The 21,688-nt window shown below is 37.3% G+C and overlaps 2 protein-coding genes across 8 annotated transcripts; both read right to left on the bottom strand.

The window, feature by feature from the left end:
- Positions 1–6,723: 6,723 nt before the first annotated feature.
- On the bottom strand, positions 6,724–15,656 carry LOC143218511 (uncharacterized). 3 transcript variants are annotated; one of them, XM_076443736.1, is made up of 5 exons: positions 9,747–9,900; positions 9,608–9,678; positions 8,250–8,303; positions 8,035–8,173; positions 6,724–6,875 (listed from the first exon to the last, which is right to left on the bottom strand). In XM_076443736.1, exons 1-4 carry the CDS (start codon positions 9,869–9,871, stop codon positions 8,073–8,075), a joined length of 351 nt encoding a protein of 116 aa, XP_076299851.1. In that variant the 5' UTR covers positions 9,872–9,900; the 3' UTR covers positions 6,724–6,875; positions 8,035–8,072. The 3 variants fall into 3 exon arrangements, with proteins under 3 accessions (XP_076299851.1, XP_076299849.1, XP_076299850.1); XM_076443734.1 differs by lacking the exon at positions 6,724–6,875 and adding an exon at positions 10,002–15,656 and having other exon boundaries at positions 8,036–8,173; positions 9,747–9,891; XM_076443735.1 differs by lacking the exon at positions 6,724–6,875 and adding an exon at positions 10,800–15,656 and having other exon boundaries at positions 8,036–8,173; positions 9,747–9,891.
- Positions 15,657–15,812: 156 nt separating this feature from the next.
- Positions 15,813–21,385, bottom strand: LOC143218507 (uncharacterized). 5 transcript variants are annotated; one of them, XM_076443723.1, is made up of 6 exons: positions 19,885–21,235; positions 19,426–19,718; positions 19,071–19,329; positions 17,410–17,472; positions 16,598–16,801; positions 15,813–16,521 (listed from the first exon to the last, which is right to left on the bottom strand). In XM_076443723.1, exons 2-6 carry the CDS (start codon positions 19,716–19,718, stop codon positions 16,141–16,143), a joined length of 1,200 nt encoding a protein of 399 aa, XP_076299838.1. In that variant the 5' UTR covers positions 19,885–21,235; the 3' UTR covers positions 15,813–16,140. The 5 variants fall into 5 exon arrangements, with proteins under 5 accessions (XP_076299838.1, XP_076299839.1, XP_076299843.1 ...); XM_076443724.1 differs by having other exon boundaries at positions 20,326–21,235; XM_076443728.1 differs by lacking the exons at positions 19,426–19,718; positions 19,885–21,235 and adding an exon at positions 21,242–21,385.
- Between the last annotated feature and the right edge of the window lie 303 nt (positions 21,386–21,688).

The raw sequence follows: 21,688 nt of genomic DNA, 5'->3' as shown, positions 1-21,688 counted from the left end.
GGTCGACCTCCTGTGCGCGCATATGCCGAGCTAGTGTCGACCGTAGGACCAGAGTTTGGACATGGGCATGAGGTCGGCATCAGGTCGGCACGAATCGGCCGAATGTGCCTTTGTGGCAGCACTGTCGCACTGATGTACCGCATGCCGAATATCGTTTTACAGGTGAAACAAACAATTCCAATGCCGCTTTTGCAAAATTCACATGTTTTTCTATAAGCGAGGGTGAAACTAATATCCTAATCGCGATATGGAGCAACAAAAAATGAGTATACACATTCGGAGCTAATATCCCGTACATTACTACCGGGCCGGTATATAAGAGAAATTGGCGAAACTCGGTCGCTTTAAAAGTTGAATATTCTTCTATTGGCCTCGGGCGTCTAGAAAAATCAGATGGACAGTACTTATCGAGTACTGCCATTCGCGCGGAGATGATAAAATCATTTTTATTTATCATCTTTAAAATATAAGTGTATTCAATTAGTTGAAATTGAACTGTAAAGAAAATTGTACGGCAATGCAAATTTTAGATTATGTCTCTTGCAATCGATGCAGACAATTTTTATTTCGCATAAAGATCCGCAGTCTAGGAAAAATAACAAATGTGAGAAATAAATAAAATTTGTATTTTTTTTTTCGCCAATTTCTCTTATATACCGGCCCGGTAGTAATGTACGGGATATTAGCTCCGAATGTGTATACTCATTTTTTGTTGCTCCATATCGCGATTAGGATATTAGTTTCACCCTCGCTTATAGAAAAACATGTGAATTTTGCAAAAGCGGCATTGGAATTGTTTGTTTCACCTGTAAAACGATATTCGGCATGCGGTACATCAGTGCGACAGTGCTGCCACAAAGGCACATTCGGCCGATTCGTGCCGACCTGATGCCGACCTCATGCCCATGTCCAAACCCTGGTCCTACGGTCGTCCAAAATTAAGCCAATCGGGACTTGAGCACCTCCGAGCGTAGATTGGACAATGATTTGCCGATCTGTGCCCTAGGCACGGCTTGCCCAAGGCACGCCTGGTTAGCTGGGTAGAGTTTGCAACAAAGGCTCGGGAAAAATTAAAATACTTCTATGAATATAATTTATATTATTAGAGATTTGTATATTAGTTACATATTTGATATAAAACAATATAAACTGTATGTCCTAATCCTGGCCAATGATGATGTACGATCTGATCCAGTCTAAAGATGATGTAGGATCTGATCCAGGCTAAAGATGATGTAGGATCTGATCCAGGCTAAAGATGATGTAGGATCTGTTCTAGGCTAAAGATGATGTAGGATCTTGTCCATGCTAAAGATGATGTAGGATCTTGTCCATGCTAAAGATGATGTAGGATCTTGTCCATGCTAAAGATGATGTAGGAGCTGATCCAGGCTAAGTACTAGACTAGGGGGCAGCACTATATGGGCACGGCCAAAACCCGGGCGTGAGCACTCTCATATACTCTCTGGCGGAACTAAACGCGCTGTACGCCGTCATGGGGGACGATGACAAGGGAGGCGCTCAGTTGCCCACAATACGATTGCCCACATGCACATTGCGCACATATCTTTTGGACACAGCATGATTGGGCACAAGTACAATCGGACACATCTCGATTGCGCACAAGGAGAATCGGACACATCTCGATTGCGCACAAGAAGAATCGGACACATCTCGATTGCGCACAAGAAGAATCGGACACATCTCGATTGCGCACAAATAGAATTGGATTCATCTTTATTGGGCACACATAAAATGTAAAATTGCACACACGCGAATCGTGCACAAATAGAATTGCTTACAGTAATTTTGAACGCAGATGGAAATGCGGCCGATGGCAGATGGAAATGATGGAAGTGCATATCTAGGTTTATGAATTCTTGTGATGGGTCTGTCGCATGTACCGGGACCAATTAATGTTTGAAGTGTAGAAATGAATGGTTTTTGGTGTGTGCAATAAATTTTAGGTTATAATGTTTTTACTCGATATATGGTTTCGATAGTAAATTTGTGCAGGAAGAGTACATTAATTATATGTATATATAACACGTGCCACGGAAAAATGAGTAGATTGTTCGATTTTTAATATTAATGTGATTGTGAATTAAAATATTGACAACGAAGAGCGAAGGACTGAAAAATTACACGAATGTATAGAATTGATTTCACAGCTCCCGAATAATTCTGTGTGAAAAAGATAATTTAGATAAGTATTTTTTGCCTATAAAATATTATCATTTTTCTGAGTTATGAATACGATACTTTGTGATTTTTTATATTTTTCTTTTACATGTGGTGTACGAAGCAGATCTACTAGCTGAACTATTTTAATTGGAACGCACGGTCAGATCCTGATTATTGCAAGGAAAATGTTCTCACGGTGAGTAATATGTAACTTGTGATCTTGAAAACCATCATATTCTTAGATAGAAAGCATTAATAATTGAAGTTTATACGCGACATATATGATCGTGCTTTATACAATCTGTTTTAAACCAGTTAGTCAGCGTGTAATGTCACAGCAGCGTTTAGAATGATAACTGTAAATGTATACTGAATTTCCCCAATCAGATGTACCTTCTTTGATATAGATATATAATCCCTTTTACTTGTCATTTTAACTACATAATATAATGTGAGAAGTAAACCTTGCGGTTGAGTTTTAATTCTTGTATTTTAAATTATCATAAACGCTCCGTAATTTGTGCGTGCCAATGTATGAAATAAGTAAAGGAAAATAAGTAGATATAGAAAGTAAGAAAGCTTGTATGTAATAATTAAAGGAAAGATTAAATAAGCAGTGCTGGGTAGAATTCAAATGTATTTGTAGAATTATAATATGTAGATACGTACATAAGTTTCTATAACAATAAAAAATGGGAATATAGTAATCTCAACTCTAAACAGTTCTGTTAAAATATATAAGTTTATGAAAGAAGAGTACATCAATTAAATGTAAATATAAGACATGCAACGGAATTCGTGGATTATTAAATTTTTGAAATTAATGTGATTGCGAATTAAAATAGTGACAACGAAGAGCGAAGGACTGAAAAATTACACGAATATGTAGAATTGCTTTCACAGCTCCGGAATAATTCTGTGTGAAAAAGATAATTTAGATAAGTATTTTTTGCCTATAAAATATAATCATTTTTCTGAGTAATGAATACAATACTTTGTGATTTTTTATATTTTTCTTTTACATGTGGTGTACGAAGCAGAATTACTAGCTGAACTATTTTAATTGGAACACACGGTCAGATCCTGATTATTGCAATGACAATGTTCTAACGGTAAAAAGCATTGATAATTTAACTTTCTATTCTTTGTATGTCTTGAAATATTCATAATATGAAGAATAAATAATAATTATCAGTAGATAAGAAACATTTTTTAATAAATTTTAGTGCAAATTTCATCCCGATATCTCTGATGGTTCAAGAGTTATAGTAAAATGTCAGGATCCAACCTGCTGTGTTCGGTCGTCGTATGCTGTGTATCGCGCGATGCAGCATTCAAACAAATTTTTAACAACATTCTTTGTTAGAACTAATTTTACGGAAAGTTTCTATCTTTGTCAGCGATAATATCATCGACCATATTTTCATTTTTATGTTCTTCAGAATCATTTGTTTAGTCAGCGACCACCATTTGTTATTTCATCTGACGCACGCAACGCGTAGCTAACGAATATTACAATACAATATTGTTAGAATCAATTATATTCTAGGTAATGATCGTATTTTCATATTCATTCTATAAAATGTGTAATCGTAATTTTACCGTGTCGTCAATGTTTTACCAATTTTTTTACATATGTTGAATTATGGCTGTTTAAAATTCATTGTATTGCCGATAATATTTTGTTTCTCTCAAAGTAATCATACTGTTAATAGATGGAAAAAATCGCAGGTAAAGTGAAAGGTTCTTTTGTCTTTGTACACAACGATTACGTGTACAATAAAGATCATCGCAGTGAAAATATTTATCGTTGCAACACACGACGCACCACACGATGTTGTGGGGCTGTGATGGTTCTCAGCGATGGGACTATTACGCTATTAAAACCCCATAACCACCCTGGGCAAGAATATATTGCTACGCAGCATTTTATGATAGAGGAAATGATGAAGCTGAGTCGGGAGACATTGATCCCATTTAAACAAATATTTGATGATGTTTGTAGAAAGTATGTTTATGCTTACTTTTCTTATGTGTTTCTTTTATCAACTTTTTTTTATATTTTCTCCAAATATTTTGAACAAATATTTATCTATCTATCGATATGTGACACTCTTACAGATTTCAAAGATTTTTTAATATGTTGTAGAATTGATTTGGAATAGCAGATGTACACAGGAAAGAACAACCATATGGAGTTAGTTTGTGTTAAATTTTTAGAGTGTGTGGGGGTTTTTAAAACATATTAAGAAATCACTGAAATTAATTGTTGACAGTGTCACATATATATAAATTCACTGAAATGTTATACAAATATTTATTTAAAGACATCCAGATGCTGCAGCTTACTGTTCATTTTCAAAATTAAGACCAACGTTGCACAGACAGAGAGCTAATTTCAAACCCACAATTCCGCAATCCTTAGAAATTTTGTATGATCAGATGAAAACTTATCAACCATTGGAAAAACTAAAAATATCTGTTGTGAAGTCATTAAAAGACGAATTTGCTGTTATAATTACAACTGACGGCTTGCTAGAAGGATTAAAGAATTCAAAAGAAATATTCGTTGATGGAACATTTGCAGTAAGTAGCATAAAACTCTTAGATATAATGTTTTTGTTTAACAATTTAATTAACTTAAACTCTATATATTACAGAAGCTATTTAACTTAAATGTTTATATCAAGAATATCAGACTTTTCAAAGTAAACTTACTGTGTATATATGATAATAATAGATAATAATAATAATAGTAGATAATAATAGTCGTCTGTAATTTTAGGTTTTACCCAAGAAGCCACACATGGGACAGCTCTACACCATCCATATACGCTACATGGATAATGTAAAACATAATTTATATTGGATTTACTTCTTAAATTGTATCCAATGCTCCTTCACAAACATAAAGAATTGCTTCTCTGCAGGGTATTGCAACTATACTTGTACTGTGCGAAACACGGACGGCTGCGATGTATACTGCCATATGGAAACAAATATTTACTTTAATACCCGAATTACCAAATAATATAAGATTCATAATGAGTGATTATGAAGCAGCTGCTGTTACAACTCTAAATGAGTTATTCCCTAATGCGCATATACATGGTTGCTGGTTTCACTATTGTCAGGTTGGTGATACTGTTTGAAGTTATATATTATCATATAAATTACAATTTTGTCTATGTATAGAAAGCTACATTTTTTGTCATACATATATGTACGATATATCGCAGGCTATTCTGCGAAAGTGGCGCAAACTTGGTTTGACTAATGTACCTAATACTGTTCTGCGTATGTCAATGTCTTTGGCTTTAGTACCTGAAACAAAATTTCAAGAAGCCTTATTAATTATACAAAAAGAGGCAGACAACATAGCAAGTAATTTCCCCAATGTTCTTTTATTTATGACTTACATGCGAATTAATTGGTTAAAAATGGCATCGCAAGTAAGCGTATACAATTGTCCGGTGCGCACTAACAATATTGCAGAGTCTTTCTATAATGTTGCTGGTCAAAAATTAGGAAAACAGAACATAAACGTTTGGGCATTTCTAGGTATAGTATTATTTAATTTTTTGCAATCAATTTATTTATAATTTAATAACTATATACTTACATCATTGTCATGTTACTCTAAATATGCGGCAGTATGTAGTTAAATGTTATTAAATTTTAGAAAAAATAAGAGATTTGCTTATGGATCAAGAATTAGATTTGAATCGGCTACAAAATGGTGTAGCGTCTCGAAAACCACGTACTCGTGAAAATATTAGTCGAAGGAAAAAAATTGCTAAAGCTCAAGCTGAATTTGATACTGGAAGGTTAACATTCTTTCTATTTATAATTATTTTTATTGTATATATGTTTATAAATTTATATGATTTTGTAGATTATCTCTAGAGGAGTTTTTAAATATATTTCATCATAAAGACACAATTTTTAAAATCAATCAAATCAGTGCATTGGCAGGTAAATATATATTGATAATTTTAAAGCTACCTCATAGAATTAAAATACTTTTTGTACAGATGAAGATATTAATGACGAAATTGCTGATGCTAACTCTTTTGCCAAAACAACTTATAATCCTACAGAAACCGGTAAATAAATTAATTTTATATTATGTAGTACGTATTATCGATTGTAGATATTATATATATTATAATGTTCTCTCCGTATATAATTTGTTGTTAAAGATAAACTAGAATGGATGCATGCAAAAACGTTACCAGGTACGACTTCAGCATCATCGAATTCCTCGACAATACAGGACGGGACAGTGTCAGCAGGTTATCTCCAATCCACATATTAATCTCAACTTTTCTAAATCGTTATTATTAATATAATAAGTGGTGTCAATTATCACCAATTGTGACCGAGGTGTATCGAAAAATCAAATTTTTCATATAACCAAGCAGTACGGATAATTAATTGAACATATATTTTTAGGCGATTATATTGTTGAAATACTTAATGATAGTTTTTGGGAATGTGAAAAAGGAGATACTAATGATCAAGAAGATAGTAATAACCACAAATCAGGATTTTGCATAATCTGTTTTATTAACAAAGCAACAGAAGTTTGTGTGCCTTGCGGTCATCTTGCTTGTTGTATAACTTGTATCAGCCAATGTGATTGCAAACGATGCCCTGTATGCAATGTCAGCTTTACGATGTACGTGACACTTCGTGAACCAGAAATATAAGTATGCTCAGAAAACATCAACACTATATATCTTAGAATAATAGAAATACGGTTATAACATATCTGGGTCACACATTCCACGCGAAAACGAATACATTTTGGAGTAAAATTTCGGATTTTGTTCTTTAAATATGTGTAGTCTTTAGTGATCTATGAACGAATCTCAAAGGATTTTTCGATGTCTTAAAAATTGTTGATTTTACACACGTGTAAACAAACGTGTTATCTTTTTGTCATTGAGTCATAAGTATAAAACTATCCCAGTATTCATTGTAGTGAAAACACAAGAGTATCTACTAAAAATGTTTTTTCACCATTTCTTTTGCAATTGTTTTAAACAAATAACGTGTTTTCATAGCAGACCAAATTTGTTGTTTTAAAATAAAATTAAAAATTGTACATTTGTTACTCTTTGGTTATAAATTAACCAGATACATTGATATCTTTGGTTATAAATTTCTCTGTATTTCTTGACATTTATTTTTCATATTATGAATACTTCAAGAAATACAGAGTTTATAACCAAAGACATTGGCTGATTTAAATTATCTGAAAAAATACTGAATAAGTAACAAATTAACAATTTTAAATTCCATTTTAAGACAACAAAATTTGAACAATTAATTAAAAATGATTACAAAAAGTATATATTTATTACAAGAATTATCAACGCATAAAAATCATTTTATAATGAATTTTAGTGCAAATTTTATCTCGATATCTTTTATGGTTCAGCAGTTATAGTAAAATGTCACGATCCAGCCCACTGTGTTTGGCTGTCTGAGGCAGTATATCTTTTTTAATAGAGGTCCGTAAAGGGGACACGGGTCTATTGAAAATTCGGAATATGTTTAAAATGATAGCAAAAGAAATGGTGAAAAAAACATTTTTAGTAGATACTCTTATGATTTCACTACAAGTTCCCAAAAACCCATTTTCATCGCTTTGATAATTCTAAACTTATGACTCAATGAAAAAAGGTTAACACGTTTTGTTAAGATATCAAAAATCACCATATTTAAATTTGAACAAAATCTGAAATTTTACTCCAAAATGTGTCCGTTTTCGCGTGGAATGACCCATCTGTGAAGGTCAATTGGAATCTCTTTGTAAATATTGAAGATCTCTTTGTAACGTACATCCAAAATGGCCAAACGACAAAAATTGTGTTAAAAACTCAAATATTGAGTTTTTCCAATATTACAAGTGGCATTTTTAAGTTTGTGAATTTAGCCTTTTTGCCCAGCAATTCTGCATGTCCACGTACGTTCAGATTATCTGTAAAAAAACAATTTAGTAAGAGAGAAATGAGTTCTTCTCTAGCAATACTAAGTTTAGTCCATATAAATTGTACCTTTGTCCTCCAATTCTTGGTTGACTCTTTTCTTCGTACATTTTTTATATGCACCTGGAATTGTTAAAATAATTATTAAGAAATAATTATTAAGATTGTAGATTTACCGGTTGTCATAAAATTTTCACTAAATTCTGTTTCTCAACTATATCCAGATAGCACTGACAATGAGACGTCTTAAAGATGTCTTTAAACGAGTAAATTCGTTTTTCCTGGATTGCGAGGGTGCGGGATTCGCGTTCTCATTTCTCGATAATACAAAAATGGGGGTTTTCAGTAGACAAAATCGCTAGATAGCTCGATCTAGGCCGCTCTCGCCCTCAAGAGTTCTATTTTTTTATTTGCGGGCGTAATTTGCATTATTCGGAAGCATACAACTAACGTATGTAGCTGATTTCATAGCTATTTTCATAGCTACATGCTTGTCGAATAATGCAAATTACGCCTCATAAACGTAAAAATAGGACTATAGAGGGCGATCGCAGCCCAGATTAATCTTTTATCTAGCGCTTTTCACTACTTAAAATCCCATCTTTGTATTATCGAGAAATGAGAACGCGCATCCCGCATCCTTGCAATTCTGGAAACAAGTCTACCGCCTTAGGGTGGATTTATAGTGGAGCAGCGAGGTGAGCTGTGCGGTGAAAAAAAAAGAAAAACAATGAAAATACATATGTACTTTTTCATTAGTATGTGTCGAAATGTTGTCACGCATGTTGGTTTGTTTTCACCGCGCCGCTATCATCGATGCTCGCAGCTCCACTATAAATCCACACTTAAGTATTAACTTACTTCGATTTTGATCAGTAATTTCATTTTTTATAACACAAATCGCTTCTGGAGTAGTGCAAACATGTACCGCTATAAATAAGGAAAATATTTTATATATTTTATTAAAGTGATTATTAATTTAATATTAATTAGATTATCTATTATAAGTAAAATGTTGAAAATTTTGCAACCTCGGTAAATCATGACAAGAGTATTAAAAGACTTTTTTTATGAGAATCCTCATTACACACTGTTTTAACCAGTCCCGCGTGTTTAAATTATTAATAGATTCAAGACAGGTAACCTAGTCCTACGACATTTCAAATTCTGTAGCTGTATACCGATAGCGTAGTCGTAGACCTATGTTTGTGACCTTACGGTATTCAGCTATAGGCGGTACATAGCTATAAGTCTCACTTAATAACCGCCGGTCGTGAATGTGTTAACAGTTCGAAGTAAAAATGGATGGTAGTTTATTTTGATTGAGGTCATTACGGTTCTGGGAAAAACTTATGTGCAATGAAAACAATGCGCGATTAGAACAATCCCTATTTTTGTTTACATTAACACCAATTTTCATACTTTACCTTCATGATCTCCATACATTAATATCTTATGACCTTTATGAAACGATAATAAAAACTCTTTCAAAGTTAATCTAAAAACCAATAAGTAAATATCTTTTATGTATAATTATATTTTTTAACATTTAGGACAAAATCAAACCTTCCACTAGCAAGATGTTTCTGTAGTAATCCAATCTTATTATCTCTTATTACACTTTTCTTGTTGCTTTTACGACGTACACATTGTCCTTCATTGAGTCTTTTTAATTTAATTTCTTCATCCATTATTAGTTGCTTTATAGTTTCTGTAAAGTTTACACAGTTAACTTGGCTTGGATGAGAAATCGTTCTTTTAAATTTTGTTTTGTACACAAATAAAAATGTATAAATGAAATAAAATTAATGAAAGAATTACCCAAAAATATCCATTTGTAGCATGTATAGAATATTCTAGAAGAAATTTAGAATCGACAAGCTTCTAAAAGCTTCTAGAAGCATAGTTTGTAGACGACCGACGTGAGGAAGCGACGTAAGGGGAGCGCGCGAAAAGACGAATCGCGCTTAACGACCGCTGTTGATTTCACGTACGCGGATAGCAACGGATTTATATAAATAGAGGGTTCGCGGAGGGACTCGGCCTATTTTGCTATTCCGAGAGAGAGGACGAGGTAAGGACCACGGCCGCTCTTGGTTAGCAGTAGCGCCCTGGCAGGAGAGTACGGCGATAATACCTGGACGCCTGCCGGGAGAACGGGAGAGGACGGGAGTCTGTTCCTGGTCGCTCGTTCGACATGGAGAGTACGGCGATAATACCTGGACGCCTGTCGAACGAGAGAGAACGGGTCAACTCCTGGCCGCCCAGGCCTCGGCAGGAGAGTACGGCGACAATACCTGGACGCCTGCCGAGAGAGAACGAGAGAGTATTCCTGGCCGCTCGTCTCGACAAGGAGAGTACAGCGATAATACCTGGACGCCTTGTCGAGCGAGAGAGGACAGAGTACCTTTTGGACGTTTGAGCGAGAGAGGTTGAGAGTGTGTTCCTGGCCGCTCGTCTCGACAAGGAGAGTACGGCGATAATACCTGGACGCCTTGTCGAGCGAGAGAGGACAGAGCACCTTCTAGACGTTTGTGAGAGAAAAGATGAGAGAGAGAGAGAGAGAGAGAGTTTACATATTCTGTAATTCGAGCAATTGAATTATTTTATATACTTCACCTTCCTGTACCTATTTTCCTAATTCCAAAATAAATTTATTTGTCCAGCATATCCTGTTAATTCCTATCGCTATGGCTACAAATTTGGCGCCCAACGAGCAGGCCTCGGACCACGACCTATCCCAACCTGATGACCTGTCATCATCCACGTTCCAGCTGTCCAGTTCCCAGTTCTCCCAAGTCCTGGAAACCATCCAGCAAACAAAGTCTATAAAAGAAGGAAGCTTCGCAAAATGCACAGCGCGCTTCGACGGTTGTCACGATTATGCAAAAGTCGTTGATTTTGTATCGACGGCCTCCATCTTTAAAGACATCGAACATATCACCGATGAAAATGCGATTCGAGGACTACCCCTTCTCCTCGAAGGACATGCAGCCACATGGTGGAGAGGTGTCAAAACCACCGTGACTACTTGGAAAGAGACAACCGACCTCATCCGTGCTACCTTTGCCCCCCGAAAACCTGCGTACCAAGTATATCGAGAAATATTCCGCGAACCACAGGACGCTAGAACGGCAACTGATATATTTATCAGCAAAAAACGGGCAATCCTTGCAGAACTACCGACGCTACCAACAGAGGAGGTTCAAATAGACATGTTGTATGGGCTCCTGCGCTTTCATCTGCGAGATCGAATTTCACGAGATTCTGTGAAGACATTCACGGACCTCGTGAAGCGCGCACGGAGAGTCGAGGCGTTGGAGAAAGAAGCCCAAAAACAAGAGTCGCCAAAGTATCCGGAAAACCGATCTTTGAAAAGAGGACCCGATCCACGATGGAAAGAACGACCACGCTGCGGGGTCTGTCGTAAATTCGGGCATAACAGCCAGGAATGCAAACACAGGACGTTCTTGGCACCTGCGAGACATAACCATACGGAAACAGCACATACGACTACGAGACCACCTCTGAAGTGCTATGGCTGCGGAAAGCCAGGAGTCGTACGTGCAAAATGTCCTGAATGCAACAAAACGACTACAACAACATCAACCCCAGCCGCTTTCTGCTCCGTCAACATTACAACACAACCCAGACCACGACCAACGGTAACGGTGACTATTGAAGGCGAAAAGGGACTCGCTTATCTGGATACCGGAGCGAAATGCTGTGTAGCCAGCCAGAGTCTGGTAACAATTCTAAAAGGGAAGGGGTTGAAATTTGAAAAGAAGTTCATGCAAGTCGCCCTAGCAGATGGAAATCCTCGAATGCGTGAAGTCATGATCACTAAAGTTGAGGTCCACCTGGAAGGACGGAAAATCACGACTCAGTTCATCGTCCTCTCCGGCAGCAAGGACGACCGCACACTGTTAGGAATGGATTTCCTGGAAGACGCGGGAATTGTTATCAACACCCCACAACGAAGTTGGCATTTCGTAGAAAACCCAGACGAAGGATTCGATTTTCAGGACGAAATCGGAGGATTGGAGAACAGGGCAACTCCAGAAATTGTACCGTCAACCGCGAAGAAGCCGAAACGGTTGCAAGAGTATCTGGAAGAAATAGATGAGGAATTCCTGACACCACCACCACCTTTGTTGAATCCGATAAAACGCCCACCAAAACACAATCGAACAGAGGCCAAAACTGAATGGTCTGGCATCGAAAGACTGTTCGAACGATGTCTACGGCACTGCCAGCCGATTCGTACAGATATTGCCGGCGTCGAGGTAAATGATTTAAGGGAGGATGAAGCTGTAAGTATAACACCACAACAGAAAGAGATGCTCCGAAATTTGCTTGAGTTAAACCACGATCTCTTCCAAGGTTCAGGACCACCGACAGCTGAGGCAATTCACCGGATAGACACCGGTGACCATCCCCCGATCGCAGTTCCACCCTACCGCCTACCACCTACAAAAAGGGAGCTGCTACAGGAAGAACTGAATAAGATGCTGGCCGGCGACATCGTTGAGGAATGCGAATCACCCTGGGCCGCACCAGTTGTCTTGGTACCAAAGAAAAACGGTGGTATTCGAGTATGCGTCGACTATCGACGCCTAAACGCCATAACAGTAGGCGATTCGTACCCGCTACCAAGAATCGACGATCTACTACATGCGGCCAAGAAAACAGCCTATATGTCCGCCCTGGATTTACAGTCAGGGTACTGGCAGATCGGCGTACGGATCGAGGATCGGGATAAGACGGCATTCACCACTCCGTTCGGAGTCTACCGATTCAAACGCATGCCTTTCGGGTTGAAGAATGCCCCAGCAACGTTCCAGCGACTGATGGATCGTTTGAAGTCGGGTCTCGGACTTCGAAACATACTGGTATACCTGGATGATGTACTGGTACTCTCGTCAACTTTCGAAGAACACATAGAGGATCTGAAAGCTGTATGTTCCAGGCTCCGGAAATTCGGACTTCGGATGAACCGTGAGAAGTGTCGATTCTGTTGCCAAAATATCAAATATTTGGGTCACGTCCTTACATCACGAGGAATACAACCGGACCCCGACAAAACGAAAGCCATACTGGATATGAAGGCGCCGGCGAATCTGAAACAACTAATATCATTTTTGCAGACTTGTTCCTGGTATCGTCGATTTGTACCGAACTTCGCCAGTATCGCAGAACCACTTACACGATTAACACGGAAAAAGGTTACCTGGGAATGGGCTTCACCACAGCAGCAGGCGTTCGAAGGTTTGAAGAGGGCCCTGACGAACGCACCAATTTTGCAGACGGCTGATGAGACTAGACCGTACATACTTCGAACTGATGCCAGCAGCTACGCTATCGGAGCAGTTCTCCTCCAGGGGGAGAAGGACACCGAGCATCCAGTGGAGTATGCCAGTCGCTTGCTGTCGCCAGCAGAAAAGAATTATTCGACCACGGAACGAGAAGCACTCGCCGTAGTTTGGGCAGTAGACAAGTTCCGTGGCTACATCGAGGGAACGGACGTCACGATCGCCTCCGATCATCAGCCCTTGAAATGGTTGATGACACTGAAGTCACCAACCGGACGATTGGCGCGGTGGGCACTACTACTGCAACCCTACTGTCCGAAAATCGAGTACATTCCCGGGCGATGCAATGTGGTGGCAGATATGCTCTCGAGACTTCCAACAGAACCATGGGATGATCAGAAAAGGACGGATCTTGCCGGCCTCGTCGTCGACATGCCAACACGTAGTCCTACCGAAACCAGGGATCAGCAGCTCAAGGATGACAACCTGAAGGAGATCATCGAGGCCCTGGAATCTACAGACAACGACGACGAAATGAGGAAATGGACCACTCGAGGTTATCTCCTACACAATGGTGTGTTATACCGGCACGCCCCGAACGTGGATTCCGAAGAAGCACAACTGGTCATACCAGTACACGAAAGACAAGGCATCCTGCGGTCCTACCATGATGACCCCACTGCCGGACATTATGGAATCCAACACACTCTACACCGAATAATAAGCCGATACTTCTGGCCAAGGATGTCCAAGGAAATCGCAGAATACGTCCGGTCCTGCATCGAATGTCAACGTTATAAGGCCAGTAACGTTAAACCCGCCGGCTTGCTTCAAACACCTGTGATGCAACGTCGATTTGAGGTACTGGCCTTGGACCTTTTCGGACCTCTACCAGCTACGAAGAAGGGCAATCACTGGATACTGATTATCGAAGACACCGCTTCCCGATGGGTGGAGATATTCTCGTTGCAGCAAGCAACAGCGGAGACGTGTGCAGACGTCCTAATCAACGAGGTGTTTTTACGATTTGGACTACCCCGCCGAATTATCAGCGACAATGGCACGCAGTTTATAAGCGGCGTCATGCAGCAAGTTTCCCATTGCTTGGGAATCCAACAATCCTTCATCCCTGTTTATCATCCGGAGGCAAATCCAGTGGAGAGGAAAAACCGGGACCTCAAAGCGCAGCTCGGAATCTATGTGCGAAACGATCACACATCCTGGGACGACAGACTTCCCGCAATACGTTTCGCCATGAATTCGGTGAAATGCGAGACAACGGGATACACGGCGGCCTATCTCACCTTTGGACGAGAGTTGAGGACCCCAGATGACACGGGTCGTGACCTGAGGGCGGTCGTTCACGGAGAAAACTTCTTGCCAGAAGTCACTCCGAAACTGCTCGCCTTGGCAGACACCTTGCGAGTAGCGCAGCTGACGCAGGAGGATCGACAGGATCGTCGAAAGCAGTATGCGGATCAACGGCGACGCGAAGGTCCAGACTACCAGCCCGGTGACCTTGTCTGGGTAACCACCCACACGCTGAGCAAACGACACCATCATTACTCGTCTAAACTGGCGCCGAGACGAGACGGACCGTATGCTGTGAAGCGGCGTATCGGAGCGAGCAGTTACGAGATGCAAACCAGAGACGACACGCCGGTGATAATTGGAGTTTATCACACCTCAGCACTACACCCTTACACTGGAGAACGGGACCAGGTACCTGCACCCGTGGTACCCATCCGCAGGCGCGGACGACCACGAAAGCGAAGGAGGGAGGACGAAGCCGGTCCTAGTTCCGACGACGTCACCTGTTAAAATCCTGGACTACTCATCGGGGCGATTTCGTGTCCAGAGGGGGAGATTGTAGCATGTATAGAATATTCTAGAAGAAATTTAGAATCGACAAGCTTCTAAAAGCTTCTAGAAGCATAGTTTGTAGACGACCGACGTGAGGAAGCGACGTAAGGGGAGCGCGCGAAAAGACGAATCGCGCTTAACGACCGCTGTTGATTTCACGTACGCGGATAGCAACGGATTTATATAAATAGAGGGTTCGCGGAGGGACTCGGCCTATTTTGCTATTCCGAGAGAGAGGACGAGGTAAGGACCACGGCCGCTCTTGGTTAGCAGTAGCGCCCTGGCAGGAGAGTACGGCGATAATACCTGGACGCCTGCCGGGAGAACGGGAGAGGACGGGAGTCTGTTCCTGGTCGCTCGTTCGACATGGAGAGTACGGCGATAATACCTGGACGCCTGTCGAACGAGAGAGAACGGGTCAACTCCTGGCCGCCTGCCGAGAGAGAACGAGAGAGTATTCCTGGCCGCTCGTCTCGACAAGGAGAGTACGGCGATAATACCTGGACGCCTTGTCGAGCGAGAGAGGACAGAGTACCTTTTGGACGTTTGAGCGAGAGAGGTTGAGAGTGTGTTCCTGGCCGCTCGTCTCGACAAGGAGAGTACGGCGATAATACCTGGACGCCTTGTCGAGCGAGAGAGGACAGAGCACCTTCTAGACGTTTGTGAGAGAAAAGATGAGAGAGAGAGAGAGAGAGAGAGAGAGAGTGAGAGAGAGAGAGAGAGAGAGTTTACATATTCTGTAATTCGAGCAATTGAATTATTTTATATACTTCACCTTCCTGTACCTATTTTCCTAATTCCAAAATAAATTTATTTGTCCAGCATATCCTGTTAATTCCTATCGCTATGGCTACACATTTGTTTTTTTTCCCTCTTCCTAACTTCAATGAAACAACATTATTGTAAGACTCGGTGGTATTGTTTGTTCTCATGGGACAATCATATACTGAAACTTTTTCTGCTTTTGGCAACCACGTGGATCGTATGTATTCGATAAAAATTTTGATTGGAGGATGCTCAGCGGTAAAAGAAGCTGATTCTCTTTCAATTTCAGCAAACCCTTTTTTAAAGAGGTCTGCAGGAGCTAAAGCTAATGTCATTGCCATTGACAATACTTTAGTTGGTGCATCTGCGAGACCTAAATGGCGCCATTTTCGTAATAAAGCCTGTAAAACGTACACTTGGTTTAAAATTATATCTTTTTATGGGCAGTAAATTTATTCCCTATAAAATTATATTAACCTGATTATAGTGGAACCAGCAGCCTTTTACACTGCTCAATGGAAACTGCTGCTCCAATGCAATCATTGCTGCACTTTCATAATCAGTCATTGTAAACTTCAAATTCTCATGAAGCGTTGGAGCTAATTCTTTTATCTTGCTCCATATTGCTATATACATAGCTTTTGTTAATGTTTCGCACAATATAAATATTGTACCCACTCCCTTTCAAAGCAAAACTTTCATAAGTATAATATAAGCTGTTAAATTTGGTACCACTATCAATACGATGTGAATTTTTACCCTGGTCATAGGGCAGCAGTTACCATGTATTAAAGGGAAAGAATAAAAATTATATGCACTTTTATGCTTGTAGTAAAATTACAAAATAAATAATGTTACAATGGGATATTTAAAACAAACGTCTAAATGCTAATTTCTATATTACATAACAAAACATTACGATAACCTGTAAATGCTCTCTCAATTTAGGGTACTTCGTCAATTATCAAACGTTAACTCGAAAAATATTTCACCTAAAGTGCTATTAACATCTGTCAGTGTTGAGTGCATTTTGATCTTCAAATCTATTTGTCGTGAACTAATTTCGAATAACAAAACATAGTATTTATTTATTACGATACAGATTTATTCGTTACTAATAAATAATTTTTCTCCAAATAATATCGTTACTCGTGATTCAGGAATAAATTCTTACATTATTCTTTGTACGATAATCAAAATAAAATTTGCCCAACATTGCCTATACACATCATATAATTATAGTATAACAAACTAAAATAACATACTTTGGTAATGTATATTATACTTACGGTATCCATGTATACAATGTGAATAATATAAAGTTGTGCAATTGGTGGTTTAGGAGGTAAAACCTTGAATAGAAATAAAATGCAAATTGTATAGAATTGAATAGAAATAAAATATAATATATGTATATACATCTTTTCCATTATTTCGTATTAAAAGAATATTTGTATCACATTATGTCCCCCTTCATATGAAACAACTTTCGGAAGAACATTTTTTAACATTTTCTGTTCCTTCTAAGAAATTAAAAACAGTCCAACTATTATATAATTCGTTGATACATAATACATATATACATTCAGTATTATGTCTATACTACATATTATATGAATACCAGGTATTTCGTTTATCTCATCCATTTTAATGTCTTCATTACTTTTACAAATAACAAAATATACAAAACAATAGTTGTTTTCATTTTCATGTTTTTTTCCGTCAAGAAAATTTTTTTCAAGTTTTAAAGTTTATCGACGATTTTTTTTGTAACAGCGACACATTTTTACTAGTGTAGCTGATTTAAAAAAATGGATTTTAAACACGTATGTTGATCTTGAAATGACCAGACAATTCATAATAATTTGAAGGACTAATAAATTTAATATTTTCTTGTCTGACCAATATCTTTGTTATCTTACAAGAAGCGGTCCTTGCCTGTCCAAGTAGCGTAAGTTCAGGGTAATGAAATACCGTGCTGGAAGTAAGGATGCTACATCTGGTCAGCAGTCGCTCGAAAAATATTTGACTTGGAACATAATTAATAAAGTAAATCTCTATAGAAATATTTTCTTTGTCTTGAGAGTAATAGAGGTCATATCAAGTGTATTTCTTGATAGCCTCATTCAAATTATCATGAATTTTCGGCACAGAGGCATTCCAATATCAACACATTTATACTCATTTATTAGTGAAAAATCGTCGATTACTTCAAAAAGTTGAAAAAACACGAATCGCACAATTTGCTAATTCTTTTACAAGTTACTTCTCAGTGTAATAAACATTTGGATTTGCAAAAACAACAGCAATATTAGAGTAGACAAAATCCTAGAAATACCTTATATATTAATAATAATATACACTATACACACTTTAAACACTGACATAATGTTGTGTGTTTGTCTTATGTGTCTATACATACACATATATTATACAAGGTGTAACAGAATATGTGAGACCCACTTCAGAAACTGATTGTACGTCTAAAACAATGAAAAAAATTCATATAAACATATGCTTGATCTATCTTTGTTTACGAGATATAACGGATTTTGTAAAAAGAGCAAACTCTCTCTGTCCATAAACTGCACAGTAAACCGGTATATCTCATAAGCAAGAATTCACGCAAGCTTCAGACTACAATAAGCTTCTCAACAAATTCGGCAAACACCAGGAGTCTTTCAGAGTGTAACCGGATCCATAACAAGACTTCTACAAGTTTTCTGGAAATTGGCAAGATAGTCATTTTCAATATCTTATGCACACACAGATGGAATTAGATAAGACAAAATTAAAACAGAAAAATCTCAACAAGACAGATAGACATACATTTATATGAATATTTCTCAATGTTTTTAAATATAGTACAATTACAGTTCCTGAGTTGATTCTCACATGTTCTCTGTTACACCCTACATATATACTTTACTTTCACTTGTATACTACTTACGGAGAAAATACCATCAGCATAGATACAGTGGGAGGTATCAAGAACGTTCAAAAGTGTGCCTGTAGTGAACAAAATGGCTGCTTTACCCTCTTCATCCTTTATTACTATTTTAGTAATGTTATCCATGATAGAATGAGTCTCAATGCAGTCATTTATGGCGATTAAATTAGGCGCAACTTGTGGATAGCTTTTTTGTCTTTCTCGGAAAAGTACAGCTTTTATACTGTTATATGATAATGTGCTTGCAGCAATAGGATACCTACACAAAAAAAGAATTTTATTTAGTTTTCTGATAATTTTTAAATCTATTTCATATTGTTCAAAGTTTCTTTCAAAAATATGGTACAATAATTACTGTCTACAGATGTCATCGAAGATTTTTTTTAATGGGATCAATGTCTCCCGACATAGTTGAAGCATATCACTTTTCATTTTCTCCCGCTGGATTGTATGAAACAATTTAGAATGATTGTGGGATTTTAATAGCGTAATAGTCCCATCGCTGAGAACCATCACAGCCCCACAACATCGTGTGGTGCGTCGTGTGTTGCAACGATAAATATTTTCACTGCGATGATCTTTATTGTACACGTAATCGTTGTGTACAAAGACAAAAGAACCTTTCACTTTACCTGCGATTTTTTCCATCTATTAACAGTATGATTACTTTGAGAGAAACAAAATATTATCGGCAATACAATGAATTTTAAACAGCCATAATTCAACATATGTAAAAAAATTGGTAAAACATTGACGACACGGTAAAATTACGATTACACATTTTATAGAATGAATATGAAAATACGATCATTACCTTGAATATAATTGATTCTAACAATATTGTATTGTAATATTCGTTAGCTACGCGTTGCGTGCGTCAGATGAAATATTTAACAAATGGTGGTCGCTGACTAAACAAATGATTCTGAAGAACATAAAAATGAAAATATGGTCGATGATATTATCGCTGACATAGATAGAAACTTTCCGTAAAATTAGTTCTAACAAGGAATGTTGTTAAAAATTTGTTTGAATGCTGCACCGCGCGATACACAGCATACGACGACCGAACACAGCAGGTTGGATCCTGACATTTTACTATAACTCTTGAACCATCAGAGATATCGGGATGAAATTTGCACTAAAATTTATTAAAAAATGTTTCTTATCTACTGATAATTATTATTTATTCTCCATATTATGAATATTTCAAATCATACAAAGAATAGAAAGTTAAATTATCAATGCTTTTTACCGTTAGAACATTGTCATTGCAATAATCAGGATCTGACCGTGTGTTCCAATTAAAATAGTTCAGCTAGTAATTCTGCTTCGTACACCACATGTAAAAGAAAAATATAAAAAATCACAAAGTATCGTATTCATTACTCAGTAAAATTATTATATTTTATAGGCAAAAAATACTTATCTAAATTATCTTTTTCACACAGAATTATTCAGGAGCTGTGAAAGCAATTCTACATATTCGTGTAATTTTTCAGTCCTTCGCTCTTCGTTGTCACTATTTTAATTCGCAATCACATTAATTTCAAAAATTTAATAATCTACGAATTCCGTTGCATGTCTTATATTTACATTTAATTGATGTACTCTTCTTTCATAAACTTATATATTTTAACAGAACTGTTTAGAGTTGAGATTACTATATTCCCATTTTTTATTGTTATAGAAACTTATGTACGTATCTACATATTATAATTCTACAAATACATTTGAATTCTACCCAGCACTGCTTATTTAATCTTTCCTTTAATTATTACATACAAGCTTTCTTACTTTCTATATCTACTTACTTTCCTTTACTTATTTCATACATTGGCACGCACAAATTACGGAGCGGTTATGATAATTTAAAATACAAGAATTAAAACTCAACCGCAAGGTTTACTTCTCACATTATATTATGTAGTTAAAATGACAAGTAAAAGGGATTATGTATCTATATCAAAGAAGGTACATCTGATTGGGGAAATTCAGTATACATTTACAGTTATCATTCTAAACGCTGCTGTGACATTACACGCTGATTAACTGGTTTAAAAAAGATTGTATAAAGCACGATCATATATGTCGCGTATAAACTTCAATTATTAATGCTTTCTATCTAAGAATATAATGGTTTTCAAGATCACAAGTTACATATTACTCACCGTGAGAACATTTTTCTTGCAATAATCAGGATCTGACCGCGCGTTCCAATTAAAATAGTTCAGCTAGTAGATCTGCTTTGTACACCACATGTAAAAGAAAAATATAAAAAATCACAAAGTATCGTATTCATTACTCAGAAAAATGATAATATTTTATAGGCAAAAAATACTTATCTAAATTATCTTTTTCACACAGAATTATTCGGGAGCTGTGAAATCAATTCTATACATTCGTGTAATTTTTCAGTCCTTCGCTCTTCGTTGTCAATATTTTAATTCACAATCACATTAATATTAAAAATCGAATAATCTACTCATTTTTCCGTGGCACGTGTTATATCTTTAGAATTAGTGTTCAAATAAATTGTAATAGAACTTTATTATTATAATAACAGATGTTGACAAGATTAAAGTCAGTAATTGAATGAATAAATGAACGGAAAAACA

Source organism: Lasioglossum baleicum, chromosome 19 (assembly GCF_051020765.1).
Source record: "Lasioglossum baleicum chromosome 19, iyLasBale1, whole genome shotgun sequence".
Taxonomy (NCBI): domain Eukaryota; kingdom Metazoa; phylum Arthropoda; class Insecta; order Hymenoptera; family Halictidae; genus Lasioglossum; species Lasioglossum baleicum.
The sequence above is the reverse complement of the archived record's forward strand: the minus strand, read 5'-3'. Positions and strand labels throughout refer to the sequence as shown.